Source organism: Penicillium alfredii, assembly GCF_028826965.1.
Source record: "Penicillium alfredii strain IBT 34128 chromosome Unknown utg000002l_segment0_segment0, whole genome shotgun sequence".
Classification (NCBI taxonomy): domain Eukaryota; kingdom Fungi; phylum Ascomycota; class Eurotiomycetes; order Eurotiales; family Aspergillaceae; genus Penicillium; species Penicillium alfredii.
Genome location: NW_026622699.1, coordinates 719,882 through 735,762, shown reverse-complemented (window position 1 = coordinate 735,762; position 15,881 = coordinate 719,882). Strand labels below are relative to the sequence as shown.

General features: G+C 51.0%; 6 protein-coding genes across 6 annotated transcripts; 5 read left to right on the top strand and 1 right to left on the bottom strand.

Annotated features, from left to right (window-relative positions):
* Positions 1 to 262: 262 nt before the first annotated feature.
* On the top strand, positions 263 to 5,331 carry NUU61_001453 (uncharacterized protein; the record flags this gene model as incomplete). The annotated part of the gene is made up of 2 exons (XM_056652035.1): positions 263 to 1,387; positions 1,414 to 5,331. 2 exons carry the CDS (start codon positions 263 to 265, stop codon positions 5,329 to 5,331), a joined length of 5,043 nt encoding a protein of 1,680 aa, XP_056515302.1.
* Positions 5,332 to 6,318: 987 nt separating this feature from the next.
* On the top strand, positions 6,319 to 6,693 carry NUU61_001452 (uncharacterized protein; the record flags this gene model as incomplete). Its single annotated transcript, XM_056652034.1, has 1 exon — positions 6,319 to 6,693. One exon carries the CDS (start codon positions 6,319 to 6,321, stop codon positions 6,691 to 6,693), a length of 375 nt encoding a protein of 124 aa, XP_056515301.1.
* Positions 6,694 to 11,203: 4,510 nt separating this feature from the next.
* Positions 11,204 to 13,168, top strand: NUU61_001451 (uncharacterized protein; the record flags this gene model as incomplete). The annotated part of the gene is made up of 1 exon (XM_056652033.1): positions 11,204 to 13,168. The coding sequence occupies one exon, from the start codon at positions 11,204 to 11,206 to the stop codon at positions 13,166 to 13,168; it is 1,965 nt and encodes a 654-aa protein (XP_056515300.1).
* A 635-nt stretch (positions 13,169 to 13,803) lies between these two features.
* NUU61_001450 (ATPase AAA-type) lies at positions 13,804 to 14,638 on the bottom strand (the record flags this gene model as incomplete). Its single annotated transcript, XM_056652032.1, has 4 exons — positions 13,804 to 13,953; positions 14,007 to 14,317; positions 14,374 to 14,556; positions 14,623 to 14,638. The coding sequence occupies 4 exons, from the start codon at positions 14,636 to 14,638 to the stop codon at positions 13,804 to 13,806; spliced, it is 660 nt and encodes a 219-aa protein (XP_056515299.1).
* Positions 14,639 to 14,855: 217 nt separating this feature from the next.
* On the top strand, positions 14,856 to 15,171 carry NUU61_001449 (uncharacterized protein; the record flags this gene model as incomplete). Its single annotated transcript, XM_056652031.1, is given in 2 exon segments — positions 14,856 to 14,989; positions 15,009 to 15,171. 2 exon segments carry the CDS (start codon positions 14,856 to 14,858, stop codon positions 15,169 to 15,171), a joined length of 297 nt encoding a protein of 98 aa, XP_056515298.1.
* Positions 15,172 to 15,193: 22 nt separating this feature from the next.
* On the top strand, positions 15,194 to 15,849 carry NUU61_001448 (uncharacterized protein; the record flags this gene model as incomplete). The annotated part of the gene is made up of 3 exons (XM_056652030.1): positions 15,194 to 15,240; positions 15,290 to 15,707; positions 15,769 to 15,849. 3 exons carry the CDS (start codon positions 15,194 to 15,196, stop codon positions 15,847 to 15,849), a joined length of 546 nt encoding a protein of 181 aa, XP_056515297.1.
* Positions 15,850 to 15,881: the final 32 nt, after the last annotated feature.

Below are 15,881 nucleotides of genomic sequence, written 5' to 3'. Positions count from 1 at the left end.
ACAATGACTCATTTCTCACAGTCAGTTGTTACAATACAGGCAGGCAGGGGTAGTTGAAGTTGTAGCTAAATTAAGATTCGGGTGTTTCAAGTTAGGGTTCAGGAAACAATTAGTGTGTGAGCGTGGGGTAAACTGATTTCGAATTTTGCTGTAGTTGTCGAAAAGCAAAATAAAGCACTGAATTGTGAAGGACGTGGCGGTTGACACGCTACTGATATAAAATTGTTGTGGTGTGTACCGAGCGGGAGCTAACCGCGGACCGATGGCGGACCCACCTCCGGGAGGGCCCGAACCCCCTCCCACAAACGCGCAAGAAACCACCGCCAACTTCACGGACGACGATCTCGAAGCCAGTACCACCGTGGGAACCAGAAGAAGAACCCAAAAGAGAGATGCGTTTGCCCCATCGGATCCCGCCAGTCGAATCACCACCAAGGAGGTGTGGAAACTGATCGGCACGCTGAAGGACGTCATCCGACACCAGACGGCAGCCATCACAGCCACTCAAAACGAACTCCACGAGATCAAACACAACCAGAACGTGCTCCAGGAACAGAACGAGAAGCTCCACGAGGAAGTGAGAGGTTTGCGAGCGCAGATCGAAAATGCCCCCGCAGTAACTGCGCCCAAAACATGGGCCGCAGTCGCAGCCAGCAGCGGTAGAACGACCACCCCCACGCGGAATCACCAGCAACCCGAGAAAGAGCAAAACTGTGTCCGAATCAGCACCCAGAGAACATTTGTTGACCCAAGAGACAACGAAGACAACGGAGGTAATGAATTTGGACGGTATCTCCCCACAAATATCGCCAACAACCACATTCGCGCAGCACTACAGAGCGACACTGCGACCCAAGACGCCCAGGTGGCCGGCGTCGGGACCACAAAAACCGGTTACCTCATTCGATTCAAAAATACGGAGTCGGCCGAGGCGGCGCGCAACAACACCGAATGGCTACAAAACCTAGGCAATAACACCAAGCTGGTCAAGCCACGGTTCGGGGTGGTGGTACACCGCACCCCTACTGAGGAATTTGACCTGGATACAGGGGCCATCCAAGCTGCAGAGAAAATCACGGGAGACAATGACCTAGCGGAACACGGCTTCCGTATCGAGGAGCTAGCATGGATGAAGGCCAAGGACAAGGCCTTGGGAAAGTTCGCATCGCTGGGAATCTGGCTCGACTCAGCCGAAGGGGCAGAACACATGCTTCGCAATGGATTCCTTGTCAGCGAGCACTATATCCACCATGTGGAACGCCGCGATATCAAGAAAAAGAGATGCTATCGATGCCAACGCTTTGGGCACCTGGCATGGACGTGCAAGGAAACGCCGCGATGCGGACACTGCGCGGGGCAACACGAACGCGAGCGCTGCCCACCGGGAGTGAGAGCGCGGTGCTTGGACTGTAGTGGCGAACACCCAACTGGCGACCGACAATGCTCAATGCCGGCGTCCACGAGCCCCGCCAGATGTTAGAGAGAAATCTCCGCATCCTACAGTTGAACATGATGAAATCAGGACCGAGAATGGAAGCACTGATCAACGACCGTCAAAGCCAAGACCTGGACGTCCTTCTGATCCAGGAACCCTCCACCACGACGTATCGCACACATGTCAACCATAGCGCCTGGAGACTATATCGACCCACTGCACAGCTCGATGCTGTCCGGTTTCGCAGCCTGATCTACGTCAACAGAAGAGTCTCCACATCCTCTCATCGCCAAATACCATGCGACCACCCAGATGTTGCTGCCATCAAGATCTGGACCGCCAACTCTCAAATACTTGTCTATTCTGTCTACATACCGCCGGTGCCCCTTTTCACCGGCAACGACGCATCGGGATTGCCTGCGCTTACTGCAATCCAAAGCTCCATCGCAACGGCTACTCAAGATGAGCCACGGTCAACCGCCATCATTGTGTCCGGCGACTTCAATCGACACCATCCGATGTGGGGCGGCAACCACATTGCACCCAGGTTTATCGAAGACGCCAGCGACCTTATCGACTTCTTTCAAACGCACCGTCTCCAGAGCTGCCTCCCTCGAGGCACGGCAACATACTGGGCCCTCAGCAACCCGGGACAAAACTCGACCATCGACCAGACAGCAACAGACCGCCCGGACTTGCTAATCAAATGTCACCTATACCACGAGAACTACGGCTCGAACCACCGCGCGACATACTCGGAATGGAACCTGCAACCCCAGACCAAACCGAAGACCCGAGGAAGGAAAGCCTACGAGCGAGCGGACTGGACCAAAATCGGCGAGGAAATCATCAGGCTGATGGGCCCATGGGCAGAGATTAAGACCCGACCAACACTCGACAGGATTGTGGAGAAACTCACGTCCGTCACGGCCCAAGCAGTCGACCGATTCACACCCGACACCCGACCAACGCCATACTCCAAAAGATGGTTTACCCCAGAGCTCAAAGTGCAGCAAGTAGAAGTCAACCGGCTACGGCGAAAATGGCAAGCGAACTGCGCAAACCTCGGACGAGAACACGCCCAGACGATGGCCGCCTTTCAGGCTATGCAAGAGAAACGACGAGCATGGACTCGAACCATCGAAAAAGCGAAAGCTGCACACTGGAAACAATTCTTGGACGAGGCAGGCGAGGGGAAACTCTGGAAAGCCGCGACGTACATGAAACCCCGGGAAAAATGGGGCTGCATCCCAGCACTGCAATTGGGTTCGGAGGAAATCACTAGGAATGAAGACAAAGCGAAAGCATTTCTCGACGCATTCTTCCCCGCGATGAATACACCAGATCCCGACCCGCCGACCTCTCCACTCCTGGAGCTACCGTGGCCCCCGATCACGGAAATAGAAATTGAACGCTCACTGAGGTCCACGAGAGGAACGACAGCGCCAGGCGAGGACAACCTGCCAATGCTGGTTTGGAAAAACCTATGGGTACACCTCAAGGTCATAATTGTTCGCATCTTCACGACGTGTGCCACTCTAGGACACCACCCCAAACAATGGCGGAGTGCGAAGATTGTTGTTTTACGGAAACCAGGAAAACCAGATTACTCAGTGCCAGGCGCGTATCGACCGATATCACTCTTGAACACACTCGGCAAGATCTTGGAGGCAGTAGTGGCCCGGCGGTTATCCTACCTCGCAGAGAAACACGACTTACTCCCAAACTGCCAGTTTGGGGGGCGGCCGGGCAGAACCACAGAGCAAGCCTTACTGGTACTCGCTAATGCAATCGACAAAGCATGGTACAGACACAAGGTGGTGACACTGATCGCATTCGACCTCAAGGGCGCCTTCAACGGGGTGAACTGGGTAAGTCTGGATGCCTCGTTACAGGCAAGGGGAATCCCAAGGGCAGCAAGGAAGTGGATCGCCAGTTTCATGGGCGATCGACACGCCAACATTGGATTCGACGACTTCCGAACCGAAACCAGACCCCTGGCGAACACGGGCCTGGCGCAAGGATCACCTCTCTCTCCCATCTTGTTCGCTTTATTCAACGCCGACTTGGTGGACCAGCCCGTCGACCACCACGGAGGCGCATCGGCCTTCATAGACGACTACTTCCGATGGCGCGTGGGCTATTCAGCCGAGGAAAACCTAGCCAGAATTCAGTCCGAGGATCTTCCCCGCATCGAGGAATGGGCGCGACGAACCGGATCCAGTTTCTCATCGGAGAAAACCGAGCTCATCCACCTCACCAGGAAGAAGGGAGAGCACTCAGTCGGGAAGGTCACCTTCAATGGAACCGACATCAAACCATCGCCGACAGCCAAGTTGTTGGGAGTGGTGTTCGATCACGGTCTCCGCTGGAAAGAACACATCCAGCAGGCCATCAAACGCGCCACCAAGACAGCCATCGCCCTGAACGGGCTCCGGCACCTACGGCCGGAACAAATGCGACAGCTCTACCAAGCATGCGTTACACCCACTCTAGACTACGCATCAACGGTCTGGCATGACCCACTCCGGGACAAAACACATCTCCGCCACTTGAACACTGTCCAGAGAACCGTATTGATCCGAGTCCTATCGGCGTTTCGAACAGTAGCGACAGCAACGCTGGAAGTGGAGACCCATGTCGTCCCCACGCACCTCCGTCTCCGACACCGAGCGCAATGCACCATAGCGAGATTACACACACTACCACGCGACCATCCAATCTGGAACGCACTGTCACGCGCCCAGAATCGTAGAAATAACGTGGGATCGTACGCGCGCTTCCCCTTAGCAGAGGCGATGAAGACCATGGACGTCGACAGGCTCAACGAGCTAGAGACGATCGACCCACGCCCACTGCCACCCTGGCGAACGAAGGCCTTCCTTGAAATCGAACTCGAGCGCGATCGAGAGACAGCGAGAGAAAGAGCAGAGTCCACGAGGGAGACATCCGAGGTCGTTGTTTACTCGGATGCGTCTGGGCGCGAGGGCCACCTGGGAGCGGCTATTGTCACGCTCAATGGTGACAAAGAGGTATTGGAATCTCGCCAGGTACAGGTGGGCCCGATGGACCGCTGGTCGGTTCACGTGGCAGAGCTCATTGGCATATTCTACGCGGTGGACATGGTGTTCATGCTGGTCCATCAACGTACCGACCGGGAGGACGGACCTGTGTCAACAGCAACAATCCTATGCGACAGCAGATCAGCCCTACAAGCAATCGAGAACCCACGTAACCGATCCGGACAACGCATCGTCCACGCAATCACACAGGCGGCCTCCGAGGTCCAGGCAGCGAACGTCAAGCTCCGCCTCCAATGGGTGCCAGGACATTGCGAGAACGTCGGAAACGACGCAGCGGATCGCTTGGCGAAGGAAGCAGCACAGCCTGGTAAAACCCATCCTTTTCGACCGCTACTGTCGAGAGAGACCGCATTGGTCCGCAGCAAAATCCATGCCCAATGGGAGCAAGAGTGGAAAACAAGCATCAAGGGTGCCCATCTCCGGCAGATAGACAGCGGCTTACCGGCGCGGCACACGAGAAAGCTCTACGGCAACTTGCCAAGGAGTCGCGCCTATCTGCTGACGCAGCTACGCACGGGCCACAACTGGTTATCTACCTACGCAAAGAAGTTCGGCTTCCGCGATGACGACCTATGCGAATGTGGAACACGGGAGACAGTTGCCCACGTATTATTGGAATGCCTCAGACTACGAGAGCTGAGGATAGAATTGAGGAGGAAAATTGGAGGCACGCTGAGCGGCGTGTCGAGCCTGCTGGGAGGCTCAACCGAAGGTGACAAAGGTAAACCAGACACCGTCTCGAGGGCGAAGACGGTTCAGGCCGTTTTGGACTTTGCCGAGGCGTCACAGCGGTTTCGCAGTCGTGCGCCATGAGGGCAGCCTAACAATGGGAGCGGCAATGGGCCACGGGAGGCCGTGACGAGGCTCAAAGATTCTGTCACCAAGTGGATCATTCCATCTGTACATACTCAGATATACAGTTGTCGTATACTGCATATCGCTTTGCGAGGGGTCAGTGTAAATGACATCACACACACACACACACACACACATACTGTACCCATTTTCTACGTCTTCTCAAAGACTTCAAACGCAACTAATGGTACCCAAAATTGTGATGACTTTGGCTATATTATGTACATCGATAGAGGCCCTAATTCTTACGTTTTACTTTCAAGCCATACCTTAGCAGTATCGTCCAGTACCTCTTTCATTAGAGCCGTCAATAAATGACGGTCAAGTATTAGACCACTATCCCCAACACCACAGCGCCGTCTTCAGGGCTGTTTGAGGATGGTCCGCACAATCCAATGCGATGATAGCGAGCAGGGTGTGATGCCAGGAGAATCAGCTACTTGTTTTGAACATCGTTTACATTAAGTTAGGATTCTGACCTCACTATTTTGATACGGAAAATGACCGTCTGCATCAAAAAGATGGACTCGTAAAATTGAGTGACATACATAGCGCTTTACACTGCCGCGAGATATTGTTCTGCTTCTGCAAGCTTCATCTTTCCCATTGGGCTCTGTCTTGTACCCAGTGTCCCGCTGGTGTCGCAGCTATAAAATAGCCACTCCTTCCTTGACAGGAATGCTAGATCAATTAGGTCCCACCACGGCCCATCATGGAGAATAGCAGCAACCAGTCAGAGTGGACAGGTGAGCAAAAGCAAGAACCTACTTGCACGCAGTCTACCGAGGCAGGATCTCTCCATGAACATGAGGCGACAGTAATTCCCAGTGTATCGACTCAAGGTCTACAGCAGCAGGTAAGGAGTGTGGTATAACTCAGCGGACATCTCTACTAATAAACTCTCAGTCAACTGCGTCACAACTGGTTGACAGCGAGAAACATGCCATGAATGCGCAGCCCTTTCAACCGCTCGTCGAGATGTTGCAGCGGCTGGACCAAGATGACCCGAAATTTGCCGCCCAGGCTGCGCGTCTTGTCGGACTCTACCGACGGCTGTGGGAGTCCTGTGTCTCCAAGCACGTTGACAGTCAACGTCTTGGGGAGGCAAACCGACAGCTCCGCATCACCAATTTCCAGCTGCTCCAGGAAAGCGCGTATCTAAAGCACCGGCATAATTATCAGGAAGCGCAGTTAGCCGTCTTTGAACACGGACTGGCTAAAGCCCGAGAGGGCATTGCCGGAGTGCTTAGCGATTGGGACAATTGCTCGGCGGGGGAATGGGCTGCCCCAGCGGAAGGTGAATTTCAGGAGGTTCAGTGATTGTTGTTTGGCTGATCTGCTAGATGTACATGAAAATGTTCTTCTATTGTGCACCACATTTGATGTCCTTTTGACCTTGGATTCTTTGCTGCATCTACGTCTGCCAAAACGTCCATCCAGGAGTATACTGGCACAGAATTGATATCATTGTCTCTTGATTATTTCCCCAGAAGCAGCCAAAGATATACGGGTCGATCTTTGCGGGAAAATGTCTCCACCAGTCATAACCGTCAGGATCCGCAATATCTAGCAGCATGCCGTAAAAGGAGCGCCGATGGCCGTCAGTCAGACAGGCTGAATGGCTCCCTGATGGTAATGTGGTTTCTGGGGGAGCTCGTACAGCCCTAGAAATGATGAGAGCGAAATTCCAAAGGATAGAAATGGATAATTGGAGCTGTATACGTCAGAACAAACTGCAAGAGAATTATGTACAGGACCATCGGATATACCTCAAGCGACAATAGCCAGCAGTCTAGTGCAGCCCCCGCAATTGCAATAGACAAAATGGTGGTAGCTAGCCCATAAATGCCGAAAGACATGATTTTGAGTTGAAGTCGACCATTATGGCCGGATAGTGCCAGTCGAGATAGCCACCAGTAAGAAGTCGCTATTCCTAGGTAATCGAAAAAGAGAAGAAAAACCACGATAAGCTGCAAAGGAGGATAAAAATAGGTGCCTATCAGGACGGCCGTGGCTTTGCCCGAGCTAGAGAGGGCTATCAGCACAATGCAGCAGACTTGTTTATGCGGCAACTGTTTATCGGGCGCAATCCGAGGTTCACTCAGAAGAAGGTCCAGCCGGAGGCCCTAGCATGCATTGGTCAGCCGGACTAAATCAATGCATCTTGCTGTGCCATACCTCCAGTAAAGGCGGCAATATGCTGGTCATTCCGGTCAAAATGTGTATTCCTGCCGAGAAATGTCAACAATCACACAACAACATAGGAATCAGGCTTGAAAGACCAGTCACATTTGTGTTACTCCAGTTCAACCCTACGGACACGGCAAGTAGGATAAACATGAATGTTGACAGTGCGAGGTCAAGCCGTTGGTATAGCACGTTGCCGGGAAAAGTGCGGTGATTCGACACGAGTCGGCAAAAGCCAATGCACAGCAACACTGTAGCCAGAATTGAATGCACTATCTGTGGGATGTGCATATCCGCGTTGAAGCTGATCGAGTCCGGGAAAGCGAGGGCTTGTTGAATTTGTGTGTTTTGATGACCACCCGGGATAAACGCACTTATAACCACCCGAGGCGTTTGACTTTTCTACGCCATGACTTAGCACTCCTGATCTAACGATGTGCCTTCAAAGGCATAGACACATTTTTTAAGCGTCCGATTGGCGAAAAATATCTTATCTCACCTCTCTCGCTATACCCACTTGCTGCTCCTGGGACCTTCACGTACTCCTAGGAGATGTCTAGGTAGCCCTAGAAACCACAGTGTGCTCTCCCAAAAAAAGATACTAGGCTCCGTTTTGGTATATAGAAGTAGAGGAGGGTCAGGAAAGGCCCGACAGGTACATAGAAACAGAACGGTCATCAGGACTACGAGTTGGGATGTAACTTACTGGAGCGGACGGAGAAGTCATTCGGACAAGGAACGGCTTGTTTTCTGAATGTGAGGGTGGGGGACACCTGTACTTATAGTCACACGCTGCATAGCTGCCGATAATTGGGCGGCTGGGACAGTCTATGAATAAATCAATCAATCAATCAGATACTAGGCTCCTCCTAGGAAACAAGGGGTTATTCCTAGGAGCCGACGACCGGTGCTCCCAGGAACCAGTCCATTCCTAGGATCCGCCATCTACTACTCCTAGGAGGATACTATAAGCTCCCAGGAAGATTTTATATTCCTGAGAGCCACCGCATGTTTTAAGAAACAAGCTACGCGCTTGCAGGGTATCGAGTACACTGAAGTTAATTGATTGATTGATTTATTCATAGACTGTCCCAGCCGCCCAATTATCGGCAGCTATGCAGCGTACAACTATAAATACAGGTGTTCCCGCTTCTTGCATCCAGAAATCAAGCTCTTCCTCTCACGAAGTGCTTTCCCCTTCTGTTCCCAGCAGTTGCACCCTCCGGTACTGATAGTTCTAATAACTGTTCTGTATCTTTGACTTGTCAGGCCTTTCCTGGCCCTCCTCTGCTTCTGTTTGACAATAATCACTCGTCTGCGGTAAATTGAGCACCGTGGATGGGCTGCCCGGAGGGCCCGTCCTGTAATGGTCTTGGCTGTCGGTTCCGTATGTTTGGCGTGTGCTACATTGAGTGCCGATGTTACCGTATGTGTGGCAGTAGAAGTGTTTGTGGCTTGCTCCTTGATGTGTTCCAGGTCTGTGTTGACTTGAGGCCGTGTAGACGTTCTCGCAACAAAAGACGCGTCCGGGACGCGTCTCTTGGAGTAACCGTCTGCTAGGACACAGGTTAACTGTGAAGTTGGAAAATATGTATGTTCCGAATTAAAGTTCTGAGCTGTTGGTGGTGTTGGTAGTGTTGTTTTTGTGATGTCCATTTGTTGAGCAATGTCGAGGCGTATGTGAGAGGGGCGCAACTGCCTCTACCGTACTGGGGCTATAATGTTTGGTGTTTCGTGAGGTTGGAGGTCGATGTTGACGCGTCGGGATGTTGTGATAGAGTGTGGTTGTCTTCTTGGGCGTGGGTTCTTTGCTGTTGGTGGTTGTGGCCATGTTGTGTTGGTCATATCCGTCCTCTGCTTCGCGTCCGCATCGCATACTCTTCGAGCTCCGGCGCCGTAAACGATTGTCGGGCAGGACAAATGGAGTGACTCAAGTTCCATTCTCCATCGCGGGGCGTACGTGAGGGGGGCACGACTCCCTCTGCTGTACTGGGGCTGTGATGTTTGGTGTTTCGTGAGGTTCGGAGGCTCGGTTTTCGGCGCGTCGGCGCGACGTAGAAAGGGGGATAGTCGCGTCGTTGAGCTCCTCCTGGCACTCGGAGACAGCCAAACTGTTTCTCTGAGAGTTCCCAGCGGACACCACGTGGAGGTGGGAGCTCGTCGTCCGCCCTAGGAGCTACATATCTCCCGGAAACGTCCCCAGTTCCTGCCGGAGACCTGGGGGTGCCAGGGTATTAGGAACTGCACGTGATCTCAGGAGGATCAGGTTTTTTTTTGGGGGGGGGGGGGGGGGGGTTGGCCAATCATTTTCAATACACACCCTCTAAGATGGTGTTCAACGAGCATGCCCTTTCTTTTTTGAGTCCACTGAGATATGTGGGAATTAATTGCTGTTTCACCAGCCCTCAACTCTATTCCCCCTGTTGACTCTTGTGTTTTCATCACCATCAATTTTCTTCCTCCCTAACAACAATATATTACACATTTCCATCCTCTTTTGTGGATACCAAGGTGGGTTGGTGAAAATGGTCTTGTCTGGCTAATTCGATGCATACCCTACCTCTCTACGTGTAGGAGAAGTTTAACCACCATATTTCTATGGAGTTCATTGTTTCACCACCCACTGTTCCCCCAAACCTCTTGTTGACTCTTCATTTTTTTTTATTCCCCATCGACTTTGTGTCTCCCCATCAACAATGCCCTATACGATATATTTTTCCGGCCATTCTACTCTTTGGTGATCTAATAGTCGTATACAGTACCCTAGCTAGCATATACTGCTCCGTTGAATATGTACGCACAGTCGGTTTTCAGCAATGCGAACCTTCGCCGATAAGATAAGCAGCGATGATGGTGACAATAGAGTTTTAGTCTTCATGTCAGAGGATTTCGTTTCTGTGACACAAAATAATCATCTTGAAGAGTAGATATTATATGGCGATCAAAACTTTTTCACTCTTCATCACCGCCATATTAGTTTTGAGGGAATACTGTCACGGCAATCGTTGGTTATTAATAATTGATGTACTATATTGATCAGATTAAATGAACAGGAAGCTGAAGAATAAAAGCATTTAGTTGTGCGTTCCACCAAGTTAAGACGAAAAAAGGAGGTGCTGAAAGAGCAACCCAAACTTCCGTTTAAAAGTGAGGCCGCAGGCAAGTGGTGACGAGGTATAGCAATTAATTCAAGTGTCTCAAATTTTAAAATATGAGGGCGTCCATAGTGGTGAGAACATTGTTTAAACACTGTTCTCCGTAGAAAATCGGGCTGATTGAATAGGATTGGCTAAACATCATCACCCTCTCCACATAGATCTAAGGTCCGTGCATTTTTCTAATACTCTCGCACCCCCCAGGTCTCTGGCCCGAAATTATTTTAGCCTGGTTGCAAGGACAACCGTGTGGGTACCTCCGCCCTCAATTCGTACAGTACATACTGTATGTACAGTACTCTGTACGGAGGGTGGAATACGGAGTACACTTTTGAGCTGAGATGATTTAAAACACACACCACTTGTGCAGGAACTATTTACCGGAAAATAGCTCTGCCGGGTACCGTGATCAGCTGACCTCAGCACCTGTGTCCAGCCCCGTCGGAACTTGTCAATCTCAAGCTATTGCCTCCCCTTTCCAACAGTCGATGGCCGATAACAGCTCCCCAGATTACAAATCTCTTTATCTACAGGCAGAAGAAGGACGGAGGCAAGAAGAGGAGAGACGGAAGGAGGAAGAGGAGAGACGGAAGGAGGAAGAGGAGAGACGGAAGCAGGCCGAAGATGAAGGCAGACAGGAGAAAGAGAGACGGGAACGAGCTGAAGAGCGCACCCGACCGACCAGGTTCGTGGAGTTATTGCGCCATTCTCACAACCTCCTCTCCCGACCGTTGAGAGTTGAGACACCATCTCGATCGACTACCGGGAAAATACCCCTTCCCACCGGGAAACATTGCCCGACGCGATTAGAACACTGGAACGTCTTTTCAACACAACAGTCGGAGCTCTACGAGTCCGTCTGTAGCTACCTTCAGCTGACGCCGGCAGGGGCGCCACGTCTGTTCTCATCGTTGCATGAGTTGGAAGGATTAGGTCGACGATTTTCTCGTACGCCTATAAGCAGCGAGCAAGAACTCGAGGCCTATGAGCGGTTTGCCGTGGAAGAGCATGTCCAGGATATAATTTCCGAGTTGCGCAAAATACCCGCTGCTCGCGATGAGTTTGGCCTCGGTGATGGAATCCAATTCAGCAATCATACGAATTCCCTAAATGAGAATGAAGCTATTGAAGCGGATGCAAGCCAACCGTCAAGTGTACACCGCCCAAGACCTGATCAGTTTTGCATCCATCGTGTCGACGGCAACGGTGCCACGCTCCTCACGACTGTCGAGTATAAGCCGCCACACAAGCTTTCTGTCGCAACCCTTCGTATAGGGCTCCGTCCAATGGACTTATGGAAGGAGATGGTCAGATCAAACAAAATACCGACAAACCAGGAAGCTAAATTGAGGTACAATGCAGAGCGGCTTGTCTGCTCCGCGCTTGTCCAGGAGTATCATGTGATGATCCAGGAAGGACTCGAGTACTCCTATGTGACAAACGGGATTGCTCGAGTCGTACTCCGTGTTCCACGAGACGAGCCTAGCACGCTTTACTACTTTCTTTGTGACCCTAACAGCGAAGTGAACCCAGAAGTTGAATATAGTTCTCAGCTACGGAAGACTTCTGTTGCGAGGACACTGTGTCTGTGTTTGATGGCTTTTTCCTCGACTGCGCGTGCCCAGGAATGGCGGAATTCTATGCGATCAGAGATTCCTATTTGGAAGACCAGCTTTGACCATACCCGTTCTCAGATTCCCAAAGCAGAACTGCGGCAGACCCTTTTCCACTCAGACAGTACCAACCCGGAGTATCCGAGTCCGGAATCGGGCTCGTCTTATGAATTACCGTCGTCTCCACCGGATTCTCCAACAGCAGCAGCCCGCCGAGTGTCTACAAGGTCTCAGGCAGGCTGCGCACCGTCAGGTGTACCACACCGCTCGCAGTCGCCAGACTCATCAGGCTCCGATTCGAACCAAGCAACAAGCCGCAAGCGGGGCTTCAGCCAAGTTGCATCATCCCCGTCTACCCAACGAGCAGGTCGTCAACAGGATAACGGAAATAATCAAGGCAACCAGACCCGACATCGCAATACACAATTTTGCACCCAGCGATGTTTACTCGGATTGCAATCAGGCGGTGTCCTAGACGACTTCTGTCCAAATGTGATGCTCCATCGTCGAACTAAAGACGATCTTCGACATCCGATAAGCTTGGGAGATTTGGTGCGTTTACTTAAAGCACAGTTGGACGAAAACATTGACCGCTGCATACCGCTCGGAGATTGCGGGGCATACGGTGCGCCATTTAAACTTACCTGCGTCGTATATGGCTACACTGTCATCGGAAAGGGAACCACGTCGGGGCTGTGGAAAAAGTCTCCCGCGAAGCGCAGGTATACCAAATTCTGCGAAAGGTTCAAGGGTCTGCTGTGCCTGTTTTTCTGGGTACTCTCGATCTGGCGAAAATCTATTTTCTTCATGGAGCTGGAGAAATTCGTCATATGCTCGTGATGGGCTGGGGGGAGAAAGTACAACATCGATGGAACTGGCGCCTTGGCTCCGCCAAGAAATTCGCAGATCACACAAAGAAATCAAAGCCTTGGGAATCATTCACGAAGATCTGAGGCGTGACAATATTCTATGGAATGAAGAACTTGGCCGGGCATTGATCATCGACTTTCACGGCTCCACTTTGAAATGTCGACCGACTTTGCAGCGACCACGAGCGGTTAAACGACAACTACATCGACTGGAGCCAGAAGAGCAAAAACGTCTTCGTGTGACGTGAGGCAGTGCTTAATATGTTGGGTTAGCAATTCAATCATGCGTGATATTGAAGCCTGGAGCCTTTCCGGCCACATCCGCGCAAACCAACCAGGACTTCAACCTGTTATCAATCCTTGATACCCACTTTACCTGAAAACCTACTATTGCCTTAAGAGATGTATACTTCTTATACAGGTTGACCATGATGAACTGATCATCCAGTCCTCTCGGACTTTACTTTGGCATAATGAAATGATTTATATAAGACTTGATTCAACTATGAAGCTTCAGGAACAATAATAGACTGTCGTGTACTAACCGAAAATATTTCCATAAGGGACTATTCGGCAGCCTTGAGGAACGACACACTGGGTATGCTGTTAGACATACATTCCATCAACAGGCCTCCCTCTGCCAAACTCCTTTGAAAATTTCTTATTTGATTCGGCGGCTAACTCCAAGTATTTGTAGTTCACCTGGTTGACGTCCGCCTCAGCGAGAGCATGTGCGATAGCGGCGATGTTTTTGATCTGGTTCATGCTAGTCAGCAAATGGAACTTGCTTAGCAACGTTCTAAACCCACCTCTCGTCCATTTAGATCCAATGCTTCCAATCGTCGGAGGTCGTCTTCCTCAACCACAGCAGGTCCTTGCATCGTACGTGCCTTGGACAAAAAAGTTGACCAGAGATCTCTGCGAAACTCTCTCGTCAAATCCTCATACTCAATAGTCAAATGGATCCGGCTGAGAATTGCATCATCAAACTGGATACCCCGATTTGAAGTCAAGAAAAGAATTCCTTGATAATATTCCAGCTTTCGGAGGAAAACGGTCACAAGACGATTGTGGGTATCGTGGTAAGATGTACGCTGCTCCATGAATAAGTGGCGTGTATCTGGTTAAACCAGATGTGAACAACGGTACACTTAGGAGCCATTCATGTGAACGTACCTTTCAAATAAGCTGATACGCCTGTCATCTCTGATTCATTGTGCCCAATTGACGATTCGACCTTATCCCAAAGCAAGCTGAAAACACGGTGGGCCAAGTCATCTATCGTCGCAATTTGGTCCAGTTCGCGGATCCCTCGTCGCATCAAAGAGCCGATCACCCTCTTCCTGTCATTTCCATTGACTGGAAGTTCTTTTAAAATGCTTTGAAATGGTCAGATTTAGAATATTGGCAATTGGTATAACTCACAATCTGTCCGTGACATCCTCAGGCAAGCAGAACAAGTTGCCCAAGTACCCATAACTTTGCACCACTTTTTTTCTCCAATGTCTCTGCTCAATGCATCATATTTCCCTCCCACGTAGGACCAACTCTTAATTTTGTTCGAAATTTTGTCCTTATCACCTTTATCAAGCCCAGCCGCGACAACTCTAACGGTCATCCATTCGACCGCATTTTGCCGAAGATAGATCGTACAATAGATGGCGCCTGGGCACTTGTATCCCGGCGGGGGTTTTGGACGAAGGAGGCTATCTAAGCCGGCACCAAAAACGCCTCACTTGCCTCACGCTGGTTACCGATGGCACATGTCCCCATGCGCAGCATTGTCTGGACGGTCTATCTCGATTATAAAGTCTGACCAAACTGGAGTGGGAAGGAATCCAGCACCCAGCCGAGGTTGAATCACTGCGAAAATGCATTCAGCAAAACTGGATGCACTTGACTGATCTTTCCATTGGATTCGTGCTGTCTCCCAACGCCCGAGGCCTTCACTGGGACGTCATGGGCCTGCGTTGACCAGGCATTGAATCCTACGAGCATGAGCTTATACCTTTTCCACCACTTTCAGTACTGTCACTTTCCAAAGTGACCCTCACAGGGGATCTGCAATTCTATTCTTTTCATAGCCTCCAAGCATTGACTTTTTGCGTGACTGCCCGAATGCTTTCCGCTTTCTACGTTCATTGTCTGGTTCACGAATCGCGCTTAAAGAGTTTGAACTGTGTTGTGATTTCTTGCTGCACGAACCGGATGACGTTTATGACTTTACTTCGGTTATTCAATTTTTGATCTCTATCCAGGGACTACGACATCTCCGATTGAGATTATCCAATTTTCCGGAGTTAGGCTTCCGGGTTCAGGAAGCTATCCAGCACCACCGACCAACGCTCGAAAGCTTGGTCTTTCACCAGCGCCGGCTCACAGCGATCGGCAACGAAGGGCTGTTTGAGGACGATCGGGATACGTCACCCGTTTGGATTCCTAATTTAACGACCATCGTAGATCTGTCCCGCGTCACCGCATTGGCGCTGTGTGCGACCCCATCTGCCGCAGTAAGTCCTAGGCCCTCGCGGGAAAAAAAAATAGGAAACGCGCTGACACATCACAGCAAAGAGCTCTTCAACCTACGGCCGCATCTTCGAGGCTTCAGGTTTTGCATTTGCGTTTCAGCGGTACCGAGAGAATTCACTGTGACATCTGACGAGATATTCTCGCCCTTCTACGGA